Source organism: Vipera berus (genome assembly GCF_964194415.1).
Source record: "Vipera berus genome assembly, chromosome: 3".
Classification (NCBI taxonomy): domain Eukaryota; kingdom Metazoa; phylum Chordata; class Lepidosauria; order Squamata; family Viperidae; genus Vipera; species Vipera berus.
In genome coordinates, this window is record NC_138204.1 from 24,168,461 (window position 1) to 24,195,616 (window position 27,156).

Consider the following 27,156-nt stretch of genomic DNA (forward strand, 5'->3'; position numbering starts at 1 on the left):
TCTTCACCGGAAAGAACCTTGGTGAGGCTGACTGAGCGCTTCCGGGTTATGATCCGGTTCTCCTGGAAACAGTCTCTTCCGCTTAGTGGGGTTGGTGTTTTGGTGAGTGTCGGGGTTTGCGAGGCGGTTGTTCAAGTTTAGTTGGATGCGCGACTGTGGTTGGTTCCTGTTGCGGCTGGGACGGCGGCATGGGCTTTGTGGTCTTTCCCGTCTGCTTCCTAGGAAGTAGGCGACGGTCCAAGTGTGGAATTTTTTTACAGCAGCTTTCTTAGCAGTCGATCCTATTGAATTCAGTGGCGCTTAGTTCTGGATGCCGAAATAAACTGGTCAGAGATCAACTTACTGCAGGGCGGGCTTTTTTTTTTTGCTCAGTTTCTGGCAGCGTATGAATGATTTGGGGTTAGACGGGGTTGCTTCCTTCCATTATATCAGGGGTCCTCAAACTTGGCCTCTTTAAGACTTGTGTACTTCAACTCCCAGAATTCTGGCGATGCTGGCTGGGGAATTCTGGGAGTTGAAGTCCACAAGTCTTAAAGAGGCCAAGTTTGAGGACCCCTGCATTATATTAAGGACTATGGAAGTGCGGGGAGAATCACCTCGCTCGGTCGTTGGGTAGGAGATTTTATTTTATTTATTTGTATCCCGCCATTGTCATTTTAACCAACAACCCAAGGCGGTGAACATATCCAACCTCCCTTCTCCTATCTTCCCCACAACAACTTAGTGAGATGGGTTGGGCTGAGAATGCCCAAAGTCACCCAGCTGGTTTCCACAGCTAAGGCAGGACTTGATCTCACCCATCTTCTGCTTTCTAACCTGTGCCTTAACCATTAGATTAAATTGGCTCTTCTGAAATGCCCTTCGAGAGGAGAAACAGTCTGTTCACATCACATGGACTAGCATATTTTGGATTTGGTCAACTTCTGAGGTCGTGATAGGCATCTGTCATCAACAGTGTATACATTTATATATATGAAACATCAGAGGGGTTTTTTTGTCTCAGCCGACTAAGCGATTTTTGAGAGAGAGATACATCCATTTTAGAGCAAAGTTTACAAGATAGGCTATGTGCAATTTACCTTTCTTCAAGTCTACCAGCAGCCTTCAAATATCACCTTAGCAGAGTGTAGGCTGTTAATGTCAGGGAAGATTGCTGATAGCTGAAATTTTCAGAAGCTGCTAATGAAATATTTACCCATTCACCTCCCCCCATTTCCTATGTGATCTGCAGATATGTGTAATATAAGTCACAGTGTTGGAGAAATTAGAGATTTAACTTTTTGATTGTGTACGATAAGCAGCTGAACTCCAAAATTCAGTTTAGAAATCCCTTTTGAAATTAAGCAGAAGGGGCGGAGGCAGAGTTGTTACAGAAAAAACAAGAACAAGAAGTAATATTCTCTTTGTACTCTAACCTACAGAATTAGAAACAGAGTTGCCAAAGTGATGTTCTAACAGCAAGTATCTCCTATGGATGTTCACCTGAAAATGAACACATGTACAGGGTTGTCAATAAAAAAAAGATGTAGAGTCATAAATTGCAAGAATTTCTTTAATTAGAAATTGTTTAATGAAAGCCTTACATTGCTTGGGGTGGTAAATTATCACTTCCCATCTCAAAAAGAGAAGCGATTTAAGTACCAATTCAATCAAATATTCTGAGCGGTTGAGAATTTAGGTGATAAATTTACCCATGATCATGTGATCATGTATATCCCACTCTTTATAATTTATAGAATTACGTTTGCTGTTAAAAAATTATTACTGGCAAATGGGAATGAACTACTATTTGACATATAGCATAATAGTATACTACGGTCCAAAACTCTTTGTAAAAGTTGGTGATCAGCTTGGTCATTTTTTGTCACCTTTTCCCCCCAGATATTTCTCTAACCAATGTCAGGAGATAGTGATGGCACCGTTAGAAGTCCTTCTGAAGGATCTCTGTCAGGAATTGAGATCCTACCAGTTCAGAAAACATACGTGTGTACGCTGTCTGCTGAGCTTATTGCCAAAGCACGTGAAGAGCTGCAGGAAAAACCTGAATGGCGGCTTCGAGATGTTCAGGCCCTCAGAGACATGGTGTGCAAAGATTATCCTAATCTGGGGACTTGCCTAGATGACGCTTTCTTGCTTAGGTTCCTTAGAGCAAGGAAATTTGATTACGATCGGGCACTTCAACTTCTTGTGAACTATCATTGCTGTAGGAGAAGTTGGCCTGAGGTTTTTACAAATCTGAAGCCATCTGCTGTAAAGGCTGTCTTAGAATCTGGCTTTGTCACTGTGCTTTCTTGTTTAGATAATGAAGGACGCCATGTTGTCTGTATTCGCCCAGGTATGCTTAACTTTTTAAGATGGATGAATCTTTTGTTTGCTTGCTTTATTTATTTGATTTATATCCCACCTTTATATTGTTTATTTGATATCCTGTCTTTATTTTGTGCGATTAAAGTACTATATGTGATGTTCCCACCTCTTATTTTCCCCACACTTACTAAATAAATATATTGGCATGTATTACTATGCTTTCCAATTAACATAATTTTATTTACTAATGTTTTAAGTAAGATAATTCTTAAAGCTTATTGTTCTGAAGATTATTTGTATAATCTTTGTCTATTTGTATAGGATTGTAAGTCTCAGCATTCATTTTCTTAAAGGTATTACTTCTATTTAATCTTAGGAATCCAACCATGAAAAGTGTGTTCAATAGAATTGTTTAATTATTTTTCCTAAAACAAGCTTTTTCTAAAGTAAGAGGTAATGGGAGCTTAGAAAGAGATTTTTCTAGGATTATTAATAATTGTCAGCAAAGAAAACATTCAGGTTTGTAATGTACCGGTAATTTGGCTTTCTTTTAACTTCTAACATGTCTCTGTCTTACTCATCATAGATAGATGGACACCAAGTAATTACCCAATTACTGAAAACATTCGTGCCATATACTTAACATTAGAAAAACTCGTTCAATCTGAGGAGACCCAAGTAAATGGAATAGTAATTCTTGCAGACTACAAAGGAATCAGTTTATCTAAGGCATCTCACTTTGGCCCCTTCATAGCGAAAAAAGTGATTGGAATTCTTCAGGTAAGATTTAAATCATTAGAGGAAAAATAATCAGTGTAAATTACTGCTTGTTCTGATTCTTGGGGAATCGTGCAAAATGCAAATGCTTTGTTCATTTTTTTCAAGGGAAATATTACAAAGATAATATTTGTGATTCCTATAACATCTTACGTTCAGTGTTGGGGAAAAGAATAGAAGCTTTCCAGGCACACGATTCTATAAATTACTGTATTTTTTACAGTGCTTTTAGATACATAATTTCTGTTTATTTATACAATGGCCATTGTTTAAGAAACTCTAAAGACATCTCTATATGGAGCCTTTTAAAATTTTCTAATTACCTCATTCCTTTATGTTCCTTACCACAGCTTTGACAGGCTGTTCAGTATTTTCCCTTTTAGGACTTGATTTTAGGCTACAGAGAAGAATGGAAAAAGGGAAAAATAACTCTTTTTTGAGCTTCTTGGAATTTCAGGGCTTTTGGCAAGCTGTTCTCACTGACGTTTGCTCTGCCCTGTCCAAATCCTGCAGGTTTTTTTTCCATGAGCCAATTCATTCTGCAGATATCTCAGGGTCTGTTTGCTGCTATCAGGTTCTCTGTTGCAGATTTCTCTTCCGATGTGCCTAGATTCACATAGCACGTCCATTTTATACAACAACCTTACAACCCCACTAACTTCCAATCCTCTGTTGCCTAACATTTCTTTCTGTTTATATATTTTCACCCAAAGGTAGATATGCCAGCTCTAAGTGTTTTAGCTGGATAGAACGCTTCTAGGTATCTGTGTGACTGTTTGCTTGCTGTGGTCATTAAGCAAGACATCACGTGACAGCAATTTGCAATTTTACTTCCACATTCTCTAATAACTCTGTTAGAAGCTAATTGTGAAGCATACAGATGGTGATTATGTGACTGTGCGATATTGCCATTGTTGTAAATGTAGGAATTGGTCACAGAGCTGTTTTTTTTAATAGTGTCTTAACTTTGGTCGTTAAGTGAGGCAGTCAGTAAGCAAGGGCTACCTATATATGCTTTTCAATTGCACTCTACATGAAAAGAATTAGAATGAAAAATTCTGTTTTATGCATGCATTGCATGCATGCTATTGGACATTTTTAGTGATATTTTGTATTTTTTCCATGTTTGTGATGCATTAATTGATGCTCATTAATGTAGACAGCTACTGAATAGTATTTTTAACATATTAATCCTAAAAGCCTTGTGCTTAAACAGCAGTTTATAGAATCAGACAGATGCCTTCAAATAATGTGTGTGTGTGTATATATGTGTGTGTATATATGTGTGTGTATATATATGTGTATGTATATATATATGTATATGTATGTGTGTATGTATATATATATATATATATATATATATATATATATATATATATATATATATATATATATATATATATATATATATATATATATATATATACACACACACACACACACACACACACACACACACACACAGCCCACTTCTGCCAACCTAGGGTAATATTTCATGTTTTAGATGAAGTGAACTCTGATCCATAAAATGTTAAGGCATAATAAATTTGAAAATATTTATGTTGACATGACAAATGCCCCTTCTGTGGTGACTTCGTTAAGAAATGAGAAATACCTTATTTGTACAGGAAAGCATCGTGCTAAAATCTCTTGTTATTCTTGAGAAATACACATTCTGCCAAGAATTTCTCTTTCAAACAAGCAGTTTCTATCCCATTCAGAATTTATAGTGGAATTGTGTAAGGAGCATAGTGGTTAAAATTATTTTTACATAAAGTAATACTGAATCAATTTGTTTTGAAATGCAATATAGTTATTTCTAGGGACGCGGTGGCTCAGTGGGTTAGGACTCAGCTTGTTGATCAGAAGGTTGGCAGTTTGGCGGGTCGAATCCCAAGTGCAGCATAACAGAGCGCCTGTTACTCATCCTAGCTTCTGCCAACCTAGCAGTTCGAAAGCACGTAAAAATGCAAGTAGAAAAATAGGGACCACTACGGTGGGAAGGTAACAGCGTTCCGTGCGCCTTTGGCGTCTAGTCATGCCGGCCACATGACCACGGAAACGTCCTTGGACAAGCGCTGGCTCTTTGGCTTTGAAACGGAGATAAGCACCGGCCCCTAGAGTTGGAAACAACTAGCACGCATGTGCGGGGGGAACCTTTATCTTTACCTTACAGTTATTTCTAAACAGTCTAATCTTTATAAATGTTATTGGCATGTCTTTCTTTTAGGATGGCTTTCCAATTAGAATAAAAGCTGTCAATATCATAAATGAACCTCGCATATTCAAGGGCATTTTTGCTATTCTCAAACCATTTCTGAAGGAAAAAATAGCAAATCGGGTAAGTAGTCAATATGGCTATATGAAACATTGCTGCCCCACCCCCAAGCGTCCCGCCCCTGAGCGGGGCAGTACATGAAACCACACCCCCTCTGGTCCACAGAAAAAATGCACTCCACAGAACTGGTTGCTGGTGCTCAAAAGGTTGGGGACCTCTGCTCTAGGACATATGCATGGTGTATAGGCTTTCCATACCCATTAGCTTGTCCCTATAGGGAAGAGAAAATTTGACTAAAGAGGCCAGTCTGATCCAGCAAAGCAGCTGTTTTTTAAGTTGCCATCTGTGTGCAAAGTGAATTTCATAAAAGTTCAAAATGTTTATTTTGAATTAGTAAAACACATGTTTAAACATCATCTGGAAAGAAAAGTCTCATTTGTTCTATGCAGGTCTTAACTTCAACCTCAGCTACAGCTAATCAAATTAAATCCATCGGCAGCTAAATTTGGATATTCCTTTACTTGGAGTTTGTAGATAAACCCAACATAATTCTCCACTGCAAACCTATTATCTATTATTTCTTCTCTTTTAATACATTTCTGTAAATATCCTTTATACTATATAGTGAAGTGGAGAATAATAACTGTTCCTGTGAAAGCAGTTAGGCACCCAAAGCAATATATTTCTGTTAGAAACTGAGTTAATTACTGTTATTAGTATTAGATACAACTTTGAAGCTTATGTAATCATTGATGAAATAGAAGTCTCAATTTTTATATATATAACTGCTGTGTAGTCATTTATATATGTATTACACAAGATTGTGCACCATCCATTTCTAAAGGCTTCAAGACAGTTTAGGAAAAAACAAAAGAAAATCAGGCTTACAAACTGTCTGTTAGATAGTCCATACTCCATTGTATATTAAGCAAGAATTCAGGAGGTGCAGACATTTCTAAAAGGGAAATAATACATGTGAATATTAAGCTGCATCAATTTTTGGAAATGGTCTTCTGTAAAGCCTATTTAGAGCTGTACAAATCTGAACTGATTTTCTTTTCATCCAAACAGTAGTAATCTTTGGTTATTCATGAAGTTCAGTGGCTTGTCCAAATGAAGCTTATCCAACAGGATATAACATAAAACTGTTTTGAGATAGTTTAAAGAAAATTTGTCTTTACATGTTAATAAAGATTGTGAGACTGTTTCAGTTTTATCCTATGATTCTCAAGAATATCAGTCTAGTCTCAAATGCTGCTGTCAATTAGACCTGTAGTATAGAGAAATACTTTGAACCGTTGTCTAGGCTTAAAAGGGAAATTGTATCACTATTTCTAAAATATTATACATTTAATTTGAATTGGAAATGTGTTGAAATGGTTCTTTTCTTCTCAGTTTTTTCTTCATGGGTCAGACTTGAGGTCTCTTCATCAGAATCTTCCACCACGAATTCTCCCTGAAGAATATGGTGGCACAGCAGGAAAGCTTGATATCTCTACCTGGAATGAGCTACTGCTGGCGTCAGAAGAAGACTTCATGTATGATGTCTCACAGCTGCCTCTCTCCAGTGACTGTTCACCACATGATCCATTAATGAGCGAAGAGATTGATGAGAAGCAGCATGATGACTCTTTGCGAAGCTTCAAAACACAGCTCTATTCCTGCTATTAGCATAGCAGATAAAGCTTCCAAAATGTCACCTTGCTGTTTACAAAAGGAATATTAATTCTCTCATGCTTCTACAACATATGGGTGTTGATGGATGTTACTTTACTTTGGAACCAAAGCAAATCTTAAATAGAAGAAAGTTGTACGAAAGTGAGATTCTGTGGCACACCGGCAAATGGAAAAAATTTTGAGCAGGCAGGAAGTTATTGTGGTAACTGACCCAAAGGAACTCAGATGCCACAAATGAACACAGCTAAAGAAAAGTTACTGATAACAAGGTCCTAAGCACAATTACTTGGAAGGAAGTTGCACTAAAATTTGTGGGACTTGCTTCCAAATAAGCAGTTTTAGGTGCAAAGCACTATTCTTTCTCAGGCTGAAGGGAGCAAAAATGATGTACAAATTTGGACGTGCAGTAATATAGTGCTAACTCTGCAGAGGAAGAAAGAAATGAGAGCTATATGATACAAAGATAGTTGACTAGAAGTTTTATCTGCCATAAACTAAAAGATAGCCAGTTCTTATTTTGTTGCCATCTATAAACTTCAGCATTATTTACAAAACTGCAGCTTTGTATACTACAGGGAGTGTTAACACTTTGAAACTGATTCTTGCAGAAACAGCTATTGATGTTCCGTTGAAAGCACATACTCATTTTTTTTTCTTTTATAAAGAAAGCATCAAACAATCTGTGAGCCAGTTTTATTCCCATACTTGAATTTGCATAAGACAGGACCAACTGAGAAGGCACATAATTTTGTATACCGGTATAGCACTGTTAGTTGTTATCTGCCTCACGAAAAGAGGATGAGGAAAACCACAGACATGATAGCTGTAAAGGTTTGCCTGATAAAAAGAGATAATTTGTTTAGATACCTTTATAGAGAAGTTTTGAAATATTCTCTGCAAACCAAACAGGACATTTGACAAGCACAATATTCCGTTTCTAAATGCTAGTTTCTCCTCATTCACTATGTTATTTTGTCAGTGGAACCTCAGTGCTATTTTGATCTTGGCTTCATTTCCTAAGGCCAGTGGTCTCACCTCTAGGATAAAATATACTATATAGGAAAGGATCTAAAACCCTGATGTAATGTTAGATCCTCTCTAGTGGTGGGTCATCCTTCAGAAGATAGCAGTCTTTGAATTACATTTAACTAGAGTTGAAGGTACTGTGGGCCCATTCTTTGCATGAAAGGCTGAAACTAACAGACTGGAACTTTGTACTTACTGCTGCTCATAAGAGAGCAGCTCATAGCACTTTTTAAATTGTTGGAACTATAATGGAGGCTTTTGCCTAGTGCCAAGTAAGACCAGAAAGTTGGTGCTTACTGTAAATATTACGTTCTCTGTAGATTGATCTTGTTATTGCCAGTGCCAAAATGTATTTATTTTTAGTTTTTCTAAATTAATGACTTGCTTCTCTATTGCCAAAATGTGAAGCAGTTTAGTCATGTGACCGTGCTTCAATTAGAGTTCTAAATACACAAACCCACTGTGGTATTATAGCTATCTAAACGTACGTGAAACAGGTTTCTACGCTGCTACCCATCTCTCATCTTGCTAAATTTATATACGCGTTAGTGGTTTTTTCCCCCTATAGACACATAGGGAAAGAAGTTTAAAGATACAGAAGAAGGCACAAGATATACTTTTCTGCTTATGTATTCTTGTAGAAAGTGCTGGTCAAATTTAGATATGAGAAGTATATGTTAAAATGATAATGGAGGTTTTTTTCCTTATTGGAAGTAATCTTTATGCAGAAAAATCGAAGCTGCCAAGCTTTGGCAGCTGAAATTGAAACATATTTGTAAGAGAACTAGTCTGAATCACAAAACGTTTTAGAAATCAATGTAACATGTCAGGAAAATGTTTTTTTTTTCTTTAGCAAAGTGTGGAAGATTATAATTTCTAAGACACTGTTCTAAAGTACACTTTACCTAGTCTATTTTTCCCCCTTAAATGAGAAGCCAGTCTCAAATGACAATGAATGATGATGATATAAAAAGTTAAAATGCAATGGTTCTTTTTTCCCTACAGTGTTTTAATTTTTTTTTGTAACAATCTTAAGAGCTCTTATTTAAACAATAACTGAATACCAATTCAATGTTTGCCTCCCTGTACTAAACATTTTATTGGTAAACCACATCTCTTTGCCCGGATATATTGGAATAGTAGGTTTTGTAAATTTATGGCTATTATTTAACTCTAAGATGCGTAGCCTAAATTGCACCCCATGCTTTTGTTATCTTGTTCATCTGTAGAATTGGTTTTAGAAAAAGTGCTGACAGAACTAATGTTGATGTTGTGCCTATAGTTAAGCATATATGGTTTAAAAGTAGTTAATATGCATATTGTCTGGCAACTTGGTTGTAGGGATCTTTTTGTTAGTATCAGTTCTTCTATAAACAAAATCCAAGCAGATGTGGTGCAAGAATAACAAGCCTTAAGTAAAAGACATTGGCAATTCATTACAAATGTCAAATTGCCTTTGTTAATCTGTATCTAAAGTAGAAAAATGGTAATAATTTTTCCAGAGGAAAATTGAGGTGCTTTGTTTTCTATGGCTAAGTTTTGCAGTTTTGTTCATGGGTCTGTTTTATTCTCTCTCTGTACAGAATTAGAGTATATACCTTGAGAATTTATTTTTATACTGCACTTTATAAAATGAACAGTCTGTCTGCATGAGTGGATATTAAATCTTATTAATATTAAAATAATATATAAACATGCCGTTTCAATGTTTTATGTCATTGAAGCCTTTTCCAGTGAGACCGGTCTATCAGGGCAGCCTGGTCTAATCCAAATACGGGACAGAGCATACTGCTTCTGCTTTCGCCTTTCAGCCCCAATCTAGGAGCCTTCACAGGTAGTCACTACCGTGACAGACTATTTGTGTGTTAAATTTTAAATATAACGACAAAGAATTAAGGGGAGACTTAAAATAGCTATCCTAGTCTCCCTTTAATTCTTTGTTGGTAAATTTAAAGTATCACTGAAGCGACTGTCTAGGATTGTAAAGGAAAATATATAAAACTGAATTAGATCTGAAATGAAAAATAGAATTTGTGATGAGCTATGTGTTTTTCAAGCTGCCTCTTGCTTTCCTACATGTTGAAGTTCTCAAAATGATGGGCACCATCATAGGGGACTGCAACTAAGAATAGGAAATCAGTTGAACATAGATGTCTCTCTATGCAAAAGTATATGTATAATCACAGGCTAAAAACTAAGCATGTAGTTTATGTGCTTGTGCTAATTAAGCTCTTATATTATAATATGAACATATGAATCAAGAGCCCGCCTGGAGGTTCTTTGTCTAATACCACAAATAAGTTATATGATGACTTGCTTTCAGATACAGACCAACTTCACTGCTTGGGCTAGGTGATAATCATGTGTAGAACTGCTAAAACAACCAACCAACAAAACTAACACTAAATATTTAGTTTGAATAAAACATATTTATAGTGCAAATAATGTCAAACTGAGTGGTATGATATACTAGGTTTAACAAACATTGCTTGTTTAATTTGCTTGTTTCAGAAAGCAGGACTTGAATGTGTTTAAAATAAATCAGATAACTAACTGGTAAAACATTAAAAGTTTAGCAGTATGCTAGATTCGTATAACATTTGTTTTCTACAGTGATCCCAAAAGTTGCCAGTTATAGGCTTGGTATATTACATTAGCATGCTATTCTCTGTTAAGAAAAACACTTTATCCATTATTCAAAGCTCCATCAGATACTTTTTTTCTGAAATGGAATGTAGAGCAATGCAGCAATGATACTCATTTCCATACAGTGAAATACCAGAACAACTTTAGAATATATTACTTTCCATTCACACTTCCAGTAGATATAGTTTACACAAGCTTTTTAAGAAATCCTTCAACAGCACAGCTGTAGTAGAAAAGAGGAATGCTAGCTTTGAATTTAACACATCAATATGTACAGCACTTAGATTCTGCATTAAGCATTAAACAAGTTAGATTTCTATTTATCTGCCTGTTGTAGGAATGATGCCCAGAGCCTTAGGTCCACGATGCAATGCATAACTTTTGGCTTTCAGCAGAGCAGAATGTCATATCTCCATGCTTTCACAGAAGTTACCATTTAATTGAAGTCTCGATTGGTAAGAATCAGGGGTGCCACTAAAGTCCAGATATAAAGAAGAAGACAAACCCAGCTTGAGGAGATCTTCACCCAGACAGCTGGCCACTTGCTTTTCAGTGTTTTAGTTTCAGCATCAGGACTGTAAAATTAATAAAAATAGTATATGCCTCAAATCAACTGGTAGAAAGTCTTCAACTAATTTATTGCATAACTCAATTAGACACCTTTTGGTATGCTTACCAGATATTTGGGGTTAATTACAGAAGTATTATTCAGAAATAATTTTTATATCTTTCCCAGCCTATACAGAAGAAAATCCTATTCAATGCCACAAGGTGAATCCTAACTTTAGTTTTGTGCAAAAATTAGCTGCTTCTAATTTTTAAAAAAACGTGTTCTTAATATTTAAAAAATTCCATACTGAGTTAGTTATCTAAAGCAACAAGGTTTTTGATTAAAATTGCTGTAAAGAATATACTCACCTATACCAATTAGTAAGAGTCATCATTATGTAGAGGGAAGCGAGAGTTAGCATAAAGTGGAAGACGCTATAGTTATACTGGACACTATCCTTTTCATTGTCCAAAACCCGGCGGACTTCTCCATCTTCTACATCAGCTGTATTTGGTGTATCATCCAGAATGACACTGTCACTGGCAGACAGTGTCAACTTGTTCACTTGGCTGTTGTTAGAAGATCGGATGCTGCAAAACAAGAAAGGAGGCTTCAAAAATCTAGCTTAGAAAAAATAACGCTTCTAACTAATTATGTCCAGTATTACTCAATTCTATGAACCAGCTACTGTTGGTTCTGAAAACAGCATGTAGTTAAAAGGAAGCAATTATATGTCCCTTCTCAAGAAACCATCATTCCAACCCAGCAATCATTCAACCTGTCTCTAACCTACTTGGGGAAGTTTGTTGAGAAAATAGTGGGTCTGAATCAAAGTTCTGCAGGAAACAGATTGTCTGGACTTTTTCAGCTTGGTTTTAGGTTTGGTTATAAAATTAAGACCACAGTCACATTCGTGTGAGTGGCCTGTGACAAGATTGAGATGCAGAAATACAACTTCATGCTCTTGCTTGATCTCTTGGCTCCCTAAAATCAATCATGGCATCAGTCATGACATTTTTCTATATCAGGCATGTCAAACTGCCAGCCCACAAGCCAGTTGCATCACGCTGAAACCGCACCCATCCCATTGCCGACAATGGGGAAAAGGTCCCGATACGTTGCACGACGTCACGTGATGTCGCAAGTTTGACATGTCTATATCATCTGTATGGCTGAAAGTGCCAGGCACTGTTATAAACAAGGTTCTCCTTCCTTGGGAACAGTTTGATTCAGTGTGAGGAGTGAGAAATCAAGTCTTGGTCCCTCTGTTTAACAGGACTGGATTCTGCCATTTCATATCTACATTAAATTCCTGGGAGAATTTATCTGGAACACAGATAATTTATATAATATAATCAGATGTATAATATGCATTTCAGTTGCAGCAGGCTGAACAGAAGATGTGGTTCAATACCCACAGGCTATACTGGATAAGGACAAAGGCTCAAGCTTAATCCTACCGTGTTTCTCCGAAAGACCTACCCCGGAAATAAGCCCTAGCTTGATTTTTGGGGGTGGGCCTAATATAAGCCCTACCAGAAAAATAAGCCCTAATTTTGGGATGAGGCACAACCTAAAAATCAAGCTGGGGTTGGGGTGTGGAGCTGCCCCACGTGCCCTGCACCCTTACCTTGCAGCCAGGCCTCTCCTCACTGGCCCACTTCTTCTGTGGCATCCCCAGGCCTGCATTTCACATCAGAGGCCTTTCTGGAAGCCCTTTGACTGCAAAATGCAGGCCACAGCTCCATTCTCAGCTGCAGAATGAAGCTGCTCCTTTAGCCACAAAAGAAGTGGGCCAGATGGGCAGAGCTGTGTGGGAAAGACATTTCTCTCCCCCGCCCCGCCGAAAATAAGACCTGGCGCCTCTTTTGGAGGCAAAAAAATAATAAGACCGGGTCTTATTATAATAAGACAGGTAGCAAGACAGAGTTCCTTAATTCTAAAATCGATTCCAGTAGTATGCCAATTTTTATCACGCTTCCTTGTTCAGAGATGGTCAATAATCTGGGAATCCTCCTGATTCAGAGTTCATGCTTGAATCACTGGGGCTAAGTAGGCTTTTGCACAGATGCAAACTGTGCACCAGCCATGGCCATTCCTGAATCAGAAGACTCTTATATATTCAGGCACTCTTGCCCTGCTTACTTCTCATTCGGCCTATTGCAAAGCTGTCTGCATTGGGACTGCTCTTGAGCATTCATATGTTGCAAATGATTCAGAATGCAGCAGCTGGAGGGTTTAGATACTAGTCAGTTTATCTATGTAGTACCATTACTTCATGAGCTGCACCAAATACCAACTCATTTCCACCCACACTTCAAGCTGGTTATCACACCTCATGTTTTTCCTGACTCAGGACCAGGTTTGTCTTTGATCAGAGGTTTTTACTCATCCAATAAGCTCTTAAGAGGTTGGGTTCGCCTCAGGATCTCTGTCTTTATGGAATGACATTTATAAGAACCGTGGGAGAAAGCTTCCTCAGTTATTGTTCCTTCTTTGAAATAACATTCCCTTTCCCAGAATTTTAGTGTTCTCAATGATTCTGGTATTCCATAGGATCATTAAGATCTGACTATTGGTTGATTAGAGGATTTTCCAGTATTCAGGATATTTTTTTTCTTTTTGTTGGATTGCTATGATTGCTATTGTTAACTTGCTTTATATCTTTTTTATTCTGATTACTTAACAGAGTCACCTGTTGACTCTGAACAGGCATAAATAAAAAACTGCTGGTAATACTAATTGGGACCAAATATCTAAGCTTTTTCAGAAGAAAGATAATTGAAAATGTTATGCAAGCTCTTCTGAGCTCATTAGAACATTTTGCCCATCTTGGGTATCCTTTAGTTGTATGGATTTCATTTATAGCAATGGGTTTCTTTTTATTTCTATAGCTCTCAAGACCGAACAGCATGACTGTTGCTGAAAAGTCTAGAAGTTCCACACCTAGAGGATGCTATGGGTACAAGAGTCTGATGCAGAATAAAACTGGACCATTGGTGAAGCTTAACATCAACAATGGTCAAATTTCAACTCAAATAAGCTGAATTTTAAAAACTAGTATTTAATTAACTTGAAAGAATTTAATAAGTACTAATCTTACTACAATTAGAAGACATGGTAAAGTATTTTTAATCAAGTTATTAACACCACTTAAATCAAAACTAATGTCCCTTGATTTAAAGAGAAAGAAAACTTCTATTCCATACTTTCAAATATGATATAGGAAATAACAGATCATGTCAGAATTGCTTGTAATTCAGAAAAATATAAAACTTATATCTTACCTGGAATACAGGAGACAAAGTACAAAGATAATAAGTCCAACAATGCTCTGTGCATCCCACCACTGAGGTGATTTTTCTGGTATAGGAGTAGGAATAACAGTTGCATTCAACGGGATGGAAGTAGGTGCAGATATTTGGCTGATGATGTTCAGAAGGCTTGGGTTACAGTGGCGGTCTAAAAAGAAACATATATATAAACATATAAACATACATACATACATACATACATATATAGTCTCCCTTTAATTCTTTGTTAGCAATCTAAAATTTACACACACACACACACACACACACACACACACACACAGTGTTTTAAGGCTGAAAACAGGAAATAAAGATTTGCCCCATGTTTGGGGCCTAGCAAGGTAATCTAAGAGTTAACATATGACACATATTTCTCCCCTTGCAAAAAAGTTAACAAAGCGAGAGAGAACCTGTGGCTCAAGAAGTAAAAACACTGCCTAACGTGCAAGCAGCCCAGGTTCGAATCTCAGAAGGGTATGACTGACTGATGAAGACTAATGAGTCCGAAATGCATATCAGCCTCCCTAAATTCTTTGTTAGTAATTTACACAAATATATGAACTGTCCGGTGTGACTACAGCCTGTTCGATGGCCTTTGAGATAAGGCTGAAAACAGGAAATAAAGATTTGCCCCATGGGCCCCAAACATGGGACAAATCTTTATTTCCTGTTTAGGCCTAACTGAAGGCCATCCACAGGCAGTAGTCACAACAGTGACAGCTCATATTTGTGTAAATTTTAGATTGCTAACAAAGTCTCCCGTTAATTCTTTGTTAGCAATCTAAAATTTACACACACACACACACACACACATATATACATATACTGTTCTGAGAATTACTGAAAAGCTGTTGTCGAGTAAGCTAAATAAGGATTTGACATTTGTTACAATGAAATCTCTCTACAACAAAGTGTTTGCAAGATGTTTTTTTTAAGGAATTCATGTGTTTCTAAAGAAAACAATTGAAATACTATTTGTACTGATAGCTTACCAGGCTCATTAGACATGGCTGACCATGTGAGGTACATAGTGTAGAGCGTAATCACAGAGGACTGGAGAAGACCAGAATGAGGTTGTTGTTCCTATTTGAGACAAGTAATTTTTAATAATATAAATTTTATGTTTTAAATCATAAAGGTTTATGGTTAAAAGCTATAGCTAAAAATGCTTCATTTTGCTACAAGGTCAGGCTACAGGTAGCCTTATGACCATAATTGAGCCTGGAATTATAGTTGTAAGTTGGGCAATATGTGAACAGACCTGATTGTACAGCATTTTTTGTGGTAGTTGTCAAGATGGTCCATTTTATCCAATGGGCATTTTTTAAAATTGATAATTGGAAGTAAATACCAGAAACCAGCAAAAAATATTGAAAATTGTGACTGCAGGATGCTGCACATAGCCATAAATGTGAGTCGGCTGCCAAATGCCCAAAATGAGATCACATGGCTGCAGGATGTATCCAACCATTGTAACTTTGAAATTGGGTTGTAAGTACCTTTTTGTAGTCTAGTTGACCAGCCATAAATCAAGAACTACTTTTATTCAGCATTAAGCATTGTCAGAGGCATAAAAAGTATCTGGGGCACAACTGTCCATATCTTTTTTTTTGCAGCCTCTATAACACTCATTGGCCACAGAAACAAATTATGAGTAATTCAGAATGTAATTTTCACCATTCTGAAGAGGGAAACACACCCAAACTGTTCTACATGTCCACAGATATGCTTAGTATTTAAAAAAAAGAACCAACCTGACATCCTTCTCAAAATTCAAAATTGTGTGTCTGGCTTGTATCAACACATCACTCCAACATTTCCCCTATCCCCCAAGTTAAACCTAGTCCTTACATCAAAAGGCTACTCAAACTTGATCAAAATAATTTATGTTCTGTATCCACTGATTTATTCTTAGAAGAATTTGCAAGATATACAACCCACCAATATAACACCTAAAGCAAAATAAGTCAACTAAGTTTGTTCATTTGAAAGCACTGCTTCATCATCATACCTGGACTTTGGGAAGGATTGATGTGATAGATACAGCAATGCATGCAATCATATTAAAGCTGATGAAGAACTTGTTCTCAATACAGCCATCTGGTTTTGTGTAGAAGACATAGAAGAGTACGATGGCAATGAAAGACAGAATGTAGTTCAAGCTGGTGCATGACAGCAGAGCTGAAGAAAACAAGCAGATCCCTGTTAGAAGTACTCAAGGGCTAAACTGAACCAATAATATTGTTTAAAAATGCAACATATTCGTGAAAATAACTATTCTCATGTTAGGAAGATCCTAGTTTTCTCCTTCACAGAGAGCCTCATTTTATCCTATCAAGTGTGCTTGATAGGCAGTGTGCTGCAGCTGCCAAAAAAGCCAACACAGTGCTAGGCTGCATTAACAGATGGATAGAATCAAGATCATACGAAGTGTTAATACCACTTTACAACGCCTTGGTAAGGTCACACTTGGAATACTACATTCAGTTTTAGTCACCACAATGTAAAAAAGATGTTGAGAGTCTAAAAAGTGTACAGAGAAGAGCAACAAAGATGATCAGGGGACTGGAGGCTAAAACATATAAGGAACAGTTGCTGGAATTGGGTATGTCTAGTTTAATGAAGAGAAGGATTAGGGGTGACATGATACTAGTGTTCCAATATCCCAGAGGTTGACACAAAGAAGAGGGAGTCGAGCTATTCTCCAAAGCACCTGAAGGCAGGACAAGAAGTAATGGATGGAAACTAATCAAAGAGAGAAGCAACCTAGAACTAAGGAAAAATTTCCTGACAGTTAGAACAATTAATCAGTGGAACAACCTGCCTCTAGAAGTTGTGAATGCCCCAACACTGGAAATTTTTAAGAAGAGACTGGACAGCCATTTGTCTGAAATGATATAGGGTTTCCTGCCTGAGCAGGGGGTTGGACTAGAAGACCTCCAAGGTCCTTTCCAACACTATTATTCTGTTATTTATAGGTAGATAGATAGATAGATAGATAGATAGATAGATAGATAGATAGATAATTGTTATTGTTATTAAGTGTGTATACCTTGCTTGTAGTGGCTAGTTTTGCACTTTTTCAATATTAATTCACACTTAATCCTCACTGCATTTGACAGTCACAGCAGTCTCTTTAGCATTATCCCATACAATCAGGAAGAAAAATGAAAAGTAAATTAACCTGCTCAAGGATGAGCAGAATATCCAAAAAGCTGGATGCAAATGGGAAAAAAATCTATACTCAGTTCTTAAGAACATTCTTAGTATACAAACATTGTTTGCTATAATTATGTCTTCAGATAAATAATTTTGGCATTTTTTAATAGAATCCCCCTTTTTTTTGGTAAGTCCAGTTTTTCAAACTTGGCCGCTTTTTAAGATCTGTGACCTTTAGCTCCCAGAAACCCCCAACCAATATGCTGAAAATTCTGTTAGAGTCCACATGTCTTAAGAGTTGTCAAGTTTGAAAAACACTGTAATAGATGGCTCTAAATACAGTCAATAAATTGCCCAAGCAAAGAGAAGCCCAAAGCAGTATGTATTAAAGCTGCTGCTTCATTTTGTTATTCATCAGCTAAATGCCACTTACCAGCATACCAGCACCTGGAATTTCCCTCTTCCATCCGTTCAACCCAAGAATCATTCCAGGAATGAGCAAAATCCACAAGCAGCAGCAGTTGGATGAGAATGAAGAGGAAGGCACCCACAATTCCAAAAACAAATAGTACTAGAAAGAAAGAAATAAAAAGAATAAGTTACCATCATGACAGTATCTGAGCAAATGTATCTCGATGGAGCCAGAGAGAATAATTGCCTTCCAGATGGTATCCTGAACAGGGCTGTGAATGATGAGGCTATAACCCAAATAGGGAAAGAAAGCTAGAAAGCTGATCAAATAATTATCTCCGTGCATATACTGCATATACTTAATTTGTATGCCTTCTAAAACTCATAAAGCTATTTCAGGTGCTAGGAAGATGACACATAATGTCTTTCTGGTTGGTGCTGTACCAGGGAATTTACAAATCAGGTAAAAATCCATTTAAAACAATTCATGAGCAAATTTTTAAAAGAAATTCAGGTGCATGCAACACAGGACTACCGGTACTTTGAACTGCATTTAAGAATAAGCCATCCTACTTGAGAATGATCAGAGTTGAACTCTAATATGGATTTGAAGATAAATGGAGAGCCACTGCATGCAGTAGCAAAGCTGCTGGCCTAGAAACCAGGAAACAAAAATTCTAGTCTTCTCTTAGACATGAAAGCTGGCTTGGTAACTTTGAGCTAGTCACTCTTTGCCATCCCACCCCACCAGGTTATTATTGAGGAAAATAGGACATGGCAACATTAAGCATGTATGCCTTGAGCAAATAAAAAATAAAGAGGGGATAAATAGCTAATACATTTGAAGAAAACCTAGGATGGCAAATTGGGAAAGGTGGTACACACTGCAGAGGATATATTTGCATAGTATTTGCACTTCTATTGAAGCACGGGTTGTCAAAACTCACTGCATCACGTGACATATTGCAACATATCACAACTTTTTTTGCATTGCCGGAGCTGGGGTGGGCGGAGCCTCTGCATGATGCAACTGGCCCACAGGCTGGCAGTTTGACACCCTTAGAGTGATAACATACTAGTAGAGTAGTAATCCTAAAGTCTGATCATCTTACAAAGAAAGATGAAGCACATTTCTAAAAAAAAAAACCTCAAGAAGAAAATTATACCTTACTCACATCACCCCCTTTCTCTCACGATCACTCTGGAAGCCAGGTTTTGTAGCCTAATAGAGTTTAGACTAGGGACGCGGTGGCTCAGTGGGTTAGGATGCTGAGCTTGTCGATCAGAAGGTCGGCAGTTTGGCGGGTCGAATCCCGAGTGCCGCATAACAGAGTGAGCGCCTGTTACTCATCCCAGCTTCTGCCAACCTAGCAGTTCGAAAGCATGTAAAAATGCAAGTAGAAAAATAGGGACCACTACGGTGGGAAGGTAACAGCGTTCCGTGCGCCTTTGGCGTCTAGTCATGCCGGCCACATGACCACGGAGACATCCTCGGACAAGCGCTGGCTCTTCGGCTTTGAAACGGAGATGAGCACCGGCCCCTAGAGTTGGAAATGACGAGCACGCATGTGCGGGGGAACCTTTACCTTTAGAGTTTAGAGCTTGTCTCCCAGTGCAACATTTACTTTTGCTTTCTTAGGGTAGATTATCATGAAAATATTTATATATACAGAGGCTGTTCCTGTATACATGAAAGCAAATAAGTGGTTTTCTATTAGATGTCTCTTCCTTGAAGCCATTATGATTCTAATAGCTTGATGTAGCATTGAGTACCAACCACTATGTAGCACACATTCATCCAAATCACCCTCTAGTAATTCTTCCTTAGACTATCAACAGCTTTGTCTATATAAGCATTTTATTCACTGGATATTATTTGACATTTTGAAAAATAATTTTTACAGACTATCCTTATAGTTTAATAAATGATGACATTTCCTGATCCATGCACACTTGCCTGTTGTGAAAGGCCCTTCTGGAATATAAAATGCCCCAACCATGATTCCAACAACTGCAGCTACTTTGAAGAACCAAAATCTATTGAAAAATAAAGAAGACAATTGAGAATTATTTCTCTGCCTATATTAAGCTAACAAAAGTAAATATTTCTAATGGAATGTATCTGGCTATAGGAAGTCTCGATGATTTTTATTTATTTATTTATTTATTTGTTTGTTTTTATATACCGCCCTTCTCCCGAAGGACTCGGGGCGGTGTACAGAGCAAGGTAAGTATACAGTAAAAACAATAGTAAACAAATGAAACCCCAAAATCTTGCTGGAATAGGTAGGTTTTTAAGTCACGCCGGAAGGTGCGAAGGTCGGGGGCCATCCGGATTTCGGCAGGCAAGCAGTTCCAAAGGGTTGGCGCACCCACTGAGAATGCTCTCCCCCTGGGGGCCACCAGCCGGCATTCTCTGACCGGTGGCACCCTGAGGAGGCCCTCTCTGTGGGAGCGCACAGGACGGAGGGGTGTTGACGCTGGCAGTAGGTGCTCCCGTAGGTAATCCGGACCCATGCCATGTAGGGCTTTGTATGTCATCACTAGCACCTTGAATTTCACTCGGAAGGCAACTGGAAGCCAGTGCAGCTCACGGAGGAGAGGTGTAATATGGGAGTATCGGGAAGCCCCCAAAAGTGTTCGTGCAGCTGCACTCTGTACCAGCTGAAGCTTCCGAGTGGCTCTCAAGGGCAGCCCCATGAAAGAGCGTTGCAGTAGTCAAGGCGAGAGGTCACAAGTGCATGGGTGACTGTACGCAAGGCATCCAGGTCCAGATAGGGTCGTAGTTGGCGCACCAGGCGAACCCGAGTGAAGGCCCCCCTGGTCACAGCTCCTATGTGATCTTCTAAGGAGAGCTGTGAATCTAGAAGGACACCCAGGTTGCGGGCCCTATCAATGGGGGGCAATAACTCACCCCCAATATTAAGGGATGGAATACTCTGAGTATCCTGGCATGCCGGTATGTACAGCCATTCAGTCTTGTCCGGGTTGAGTTGAAGCCTGTTCCTCCCCATCCATTCCCGGACCGCTTCCAGGCAACAGGACATCACGTCGAGGGCATCACTGATGTGGTTTTTTATTTGGATTATATTAATAAGAGACAGTTTTTAATATCTATGCCCTGATTAAATGAGCCAAAATTTAGACGTTGGGTATTTATTTATTTATTTATATACCACCATAATCCCTAGGACTTCAAGCAACTTACTAAACATACAGCAATCACACTACCAATATAGCCAAGAATAAGGGACTGTTATTTGCAATATGTAGAGATTACCAGGTTACCCTCTCCTGTTAAATTTATATCTGAAATTATATGATAGCAGTGTTCCAATATCTCAGGGGCTGCCACAAAGAAGAGGGAGTCAAGCTAATTTCCAAAGTGCCTGAAGGCAGGACAAGAAGCAACAGTTGGAAACTAATCAAGGAGAGAAGCAAACTAGAACTAAGGAAAAATTTCCTGACAGAACAATTAATCAGTGGAACAACCTGCCTCCAGAAGCAGTGAATGCTCCAACACTGGAAGTTTTTAAGAAGAGAATGGAGAGCCATTTGTCCGGGGGTTTCCTGCCTGAGCAGGGGGTTGGACTAGATGACCTCCAAGGTCCCTTCCAACTTTATTATTATTATTATTATTATTATTATTATTATTATTATTATTATTATTATTATTATTATTATCATCATCATCATCATCATCATCATCATCATCATCATCATCATCATGGGCATGTATTTATTCACATTTTATGCTTGAAACAATGGCTATTTCTTAATTCGACATCTGAGTTAAACCCATTCATTTTTGGAAATTTACTATTTCAGGCTGTGGGCAAAATAAATAAAGGATTAGTCCCCATTTTCCATCTAACTCACCCATTGTGGATGGCAGCCCGTGGGTCTTTACTTGATTTCACCTGTATCATAAGTATGGCAAAGAGGCAGAAAAACACAGCCATAGCAAAACTGACTCGATAGACAGCTCTATATCCAACCAAAGCTTCACAATCAACGCCATCACAAAAACGAGGAATCTGAAAGAGAACAATAAACTCAAAAACGTTACTATAGACAAGTAGATTATACAGAATATTCATTTTCCTCAAGTTCTATTCTTACAGATGATAAAAACCTATGGTTTATAAATTATTCTTTTGTATCACTCCAGGTTAAGACAAAAGTTATCAAGCTGACCATCTATAGTCCTCAACTTACAAGTGATCACTTAGTGATAGTTTGAAGTTATAACAGGTCCTCCAAAGCTAGTTACAATTCAATTTTGAAGATACAACATTGCACAGACCCCCAGCTGGTAACGTGATCACATTTTAAGCACTTAGCACCTGGTTCACCATTATGGCCATTTGTAGCATCCCACAGTCACAAGACTGCAATTTAAGAGTTTGGCCAGTTTTAAGTTTACCTCCAGTTTCTTAGTGGGTAAAATGAATTTGTTTAATGGCTGCAGCACTCATGTAATGACTGTGTTTGCTTACCATAAAAATACAAAATATGACCCACTTAACTACAACAGCTTACAGCTGTAATTCAAGCTCAATTATGATCATAAATTGAAGGCTACCTGCACCCTGAATGCCAGGATCTGCTAGCTCATTCTATCCTAAAATAGCTGCTGTGTAACAATGCTCCTGTAGTATAAGCATTCCCAGTATATTAACCTGAGCCCTTGAAGACTCTGCAATTTTTACAATTCCAAGGAGATAAAAATATTTGATTTGCTGCAGATTCCAGTTCTGGACTTAATGCTGGTACAGATCAAGTCAACTCAGTTTGCTCATGTTAGGGCTCAATGTTTAATAAACTTCCGAGTTTCATCATAGCTCATGGAGAGCAAAATAATCTGGAGTAAATCCCAGTTTTTCCAAAAGCATTCAGGTTCAGTATATTATCAGATATCGTTAGGAGGGAAAATTAAGCTTTAACCAAGTATGTATATATGTATTTGTGTGTGTATGTGTGTGCATTATTTATTATATAGATATTGATATATATGGAGATTATGGGACCATGAAGAGACCAAGGTTAATTGTATGAAGTCCATTCCTCTCTGTCATTTCAGAAATATATAATCCACAAAATTCTGACTAAGAAAAAATTAAAAAGAAATGCTTGCTTGCCCCTAAAAGGAACCAAATTTTGAAATCAGGATGCCTAAGAAAGAGATAACCTTGGCCAAAATTCTACCAAGTTCTTTAGCTTAAAACCTGAAATGCTGATCTTTCAAATTAGTCTGGAGACTTATTGCACCTAATAAAACAATATCTTTATTATAAATAATTTGACAAAAATTCCACTGTTTTTTCTTTCAGCTTTCAATGTGCCTCTATCTTAAGTGGAGGAAATCAATGTCCAATGATGTGTGTTATAAGCAAGATTTTAAAACATTAGTACCTCTTTGAGATGTTTCTCCATTCCTGGTGCCAACATGATGCATGCAACAAGAGTACTAAGAAGAAGCAGGAAAGCATAAATGAGGCGAGTCACTGTAGAATTCTTGCTGTTAGGACAACAGCGACATAATAAACATGATGCACCACTGCAAAGGCATGGAATCTATAAAAAAGAGGAATAAATGAGAATATTTAATCTTAAGTATTAGCAGTACTATACATCCTTTCAAAGATACTTATTTATAATGAACTTAGTGTAGCCACTGCCCTATTGGCCACATATGACTAGGACACACACCATATGAAATGCATTATAACACTGGATGCCAAATTACAAAGACCAATTTAGAAACATCTTATGATTAGGAGGGAACTAATTTCTAGCATATTGCAGTCCAATACAAGTTTAACACTGATTAGCATAAATAACCCATCAGCACACCCTAAAGAACAACTGCAAAGTACTTATACTGAAAGAAAGTTGTTAGAAGTAAAGCCAAATGAATACATCATGCAGATTCTCTGCAGGTAGCCATCTTAATGAGAGGTTATACATTTATCTTAACTGAAGTCAAATTAAATTTATTTCTGGTGATATATTTTTTACTTTCTTAGGGTTAGTGTTCTCTACAGGGATTGACTCTAGTCAGCCCTACTGAACTGCTGTAATGTAAAATGTAGTAGAAATGTTGCAGAATCAAGAGACTCAGACCCCGGAATCAAAAGAAGTTTGCTTTATTTTGCGCAAAAGGTTCAGAACAAAAAGCAATATCAATGTCTGAACACCTTTTCATGGAAAAGCAAGTAAATATATAGTCTCCAAAAGTAGCAAGACACGGAAATGTAATTTATGAGCTCTGATTGGTTACATGAGTTCTAGGCCCCTTCTAGGTCATCCCTAGCCCCCCTTAGCGATGCTAAATTATAGCTAAATGACTTGCAACCTTTTTTCTGGCAAAGGTCACAGGTGTCTTGCTAAGCGTCTAAGTTTCCGGCGCCATGTTTGTGATTAGCTACAAGCAAGACATATGTGGTTAGCTGTAACTGAACTCTGTGCTGGCCTACGAGGTCTGACCTGCAGTTGAACTTGTGGTTTGGCATTGTCCATTTCCTTGTCCTTCTTCTAATACACACATTTTCTTTATGCCTCACTTTTATGTCATGCAGCATTTTTATGTATTCTTTGTATCTTTCTTTATGGCCTGCCTCAGAAATGCTGTTCTTTGTTAATGTGTGAATTGCACATCTTCCATATCTTAATTTACATCTACAATTTGTATGCCCATTCTGGAACATTGTTGAGCACTCTGCCTAATAAATAAATAAATAATCTGTATCAATTCTGGGCAATAAGCAACTCCATATTATTAAAGTGCCAACCAAATTAAGAGATTCAGATAAAAATATTGTTATACTGAAAAGATGACAAGTGAAGATTAAATGTAAATATCAACACTGAATAATAGAAAAACTTTAATTTTCCAGTGGTTGTATAGAATGGATGGAACTACTATGAAAATCAGTGTTAATACCGTAACTTTGCATGTTTTTGAAAGTTTAGCAATTCACAACATAAATACTATATTTTATTGTAGTAAAATCTATACCAGCCAAATAATACAGGACTTGTACTTTAAATAAGTCTTACTTCTGTTCAAATTCAAACTGCAAACAATCCAGAGGCACTCAAGTGGAAGCTTTTAGCATCCCCTGATGCGCAAGCATTTTAATGTGAAATATCTCTCTGAAGAGCAGAAATACCAAAGCAGCCTTTGTTCCCTTTGCAATCTCTGCCTTCTTTAAAGAGTTATTCCCTTGTCAGTCTTCATTGTAACCTTTTGTTCAAAATGCTTGCAAATCAGTGGAAATGTACTATCTTTCTCATCTACAGCCTACACAAATATCCACGGTTCCAAACTATTTTAGGGAATAAGGATGATCTTCTAAACCTGTTTAAAATAATTCACTGGGTAAAGAAAGGCGGCTAAGTTAAAGGGTTAGAAACACTGTGTTGGCTCTAGTAACACTTGGTTATTATTATGTGGCCATGCTGTCTACCACACTCAAAAGGTTATGACTCAGCAGCCATTTCCTGGCTGAGACTTAAGTATCATTCTTAAGAGGTTAAATCACAAGCCACAGGAAGCGGACAAAGGAAATGAAAGCATGACCCAATCTCCCCTCTCACGGCCATAATAATCCACTGAACAAAATCAAAGTACAGGCATCCAATGTTTACTACCATCGTAAAAGAGTTATATTTACACGAAATAAGTTAAGCACGTAGGTTTTCACAACTTGGTATAGGGCTTTTATCTTTCTGATATAACGCCCAATCTCTGGTTCCATGAGTTTAAATGGTTTAATAAGGCGTTTTTATTTATTTATTTTATTTTAATTCCATTTATATCCCGCCCTTCTCCGAAGACTCAGGGCGGCTTACAAGCTTAGCAGTAGCCTTCATTCTATGTATATGCCTGCTTATTAGGGCTTTCACACACACCCTAAGCGGCATTATTACAAAGTCAGCTTATTGCCCCCAACAATCTGGGTCCTAGTTTGATCAAATGTCTTTTGTTTTTTACAATTCTTGGAAGAATTAATGCTCATTCGAATGAATAAGGTTCACTGCCAGGTTTAGTTATTACAACCCATTGGACATCTCGGTCTCGTCTGTCTCTAGGCGGAGACCTCAAAAGAGAAGCGAAGACCCCGCCCCCTTGTTTATGTATCCTGCATTAGACATATACCGCCCCCATTTCTGGAGTAATTATCAGGATATCCGAGTTGCCGGATTTTCCGTAAGAAACCACAGCAGGCTTCCCTCCCTTTTAGGACACAAAGCTACGGATATTGGTCTTTCATTTTCCCCCTGGTGCTGGAATCCAGGTCCCCGCGATCCACCCGACCTGGCCTGGAATCCATCTCATTCTGATCGGCCTGCAGACCCCCGTCCCACCTCCCGCACTCACCCAACTGGCCAAAGAGCAGATCCCGAGCACGGCCCCCATGGTGACAGCGATGCCCCCACACAGATACTTCCGACTCCTTCCAACCTCGGGCACCCAGCGCTATCGCGATCGCTGATAGCCCAGTCGACACCCTGTAAATACGCGCTGATTGGCCGCGCGTACGCTGCTCCCCGAGCCTGTCATCAGGGAAGGGGTGGGGATTAATGAACAGACCAATGGGAAAAATTCGGCCCGCCGTTCCGCGAAGCCGGGAAGAAAAAGAAATGGCGGCCTCCTTAACCGTTACTAGGGGGCGGGCGAAGCCTAATAAAGGAGAAGTGTGCTGATTGGGTGGAGGGTTATTATAGATGGAAGAGTATTGTCTGTATTGACCAATAGGAAAGTGAGAATTCCCAGAAGCATAGGAGGAGGAGGGAGAGAGATGAAATAAGAGCCGAAGCACTTCCGCCCGTGTTTAGGCCCTCAGACTTGGATAAAGTACTGTATCTGGGGCCACAGTTGCTTCAAGAACGGCCCCGAAGGAGCCTAAATAAAGAAGGAAGAGACTGATTTCGTGGTATTGTTGTTTGGCACGAATCCGCCATTGCGCTCGGCTGCTGTAGAAAGCCTTGATGTGTTTTAATTGCTT

At 38.1% G+C, this 27,156-nt stretch overlaps 2 protein-coding genes across 2 annotated transcripts; one reads left to right on the plus strand and one right to left on the minus strand.

The window, feature by feature from the left end:
- Positions 1-52: 52 nt before the first annotated feature.
- On the plus strand, positions 53-9,758 carry TTPAL (alpha tocopherol transfer protein like). Its single transcript, XM_081324487.1, has 5 exons — positions 53-102; positions 1,882-2,335; positions 2,894-3,087; positions 5,315-5,425; positions 6,758-9,758. Exons 2-5 carry the CDS (start codon positions 1,897-1,899, stop codon positions 7,031-7,033), a joined length of 1,020 nt encoding a protein of 339 aa, XP_081180613.1. The 5' UTR covers positions 53-102; positions 1,882-1,896; the 3' UTR covers positions 7,034-9,758.
- Positions 9,665-26,658, minus strand: SERINC3 (serine incorporator 3). The gene is made up of 10 exons (XM_081324486.1): positions 26,529-26,658; positions 23,558-23,719; positions 22,022-22,179; positions 20,100-20,179; positions 18,165-18,302; positions 16,584-16,753; positions 15,565-15,655; positions 14,549-14,723; positions 11,630-11,851; positions 9,665-11,286 (listed from the first exon to the last, which is right to left on the minus strand). The coding sequence occupies exons 1-10, from the start codon at positions 26,565-26,567 to the stop codon at positions 11,148-11,150; spliced, it is 1,374 nt and encodes a 457-aa protein (XP_081180612.1). The 5' UTR covers positions 26,568-26,658; the 3' UTR covers positions 9,665-11,147.
- Between the last annotated feature and the right edge of the window lie 498 nt (positions 26,659-27,156).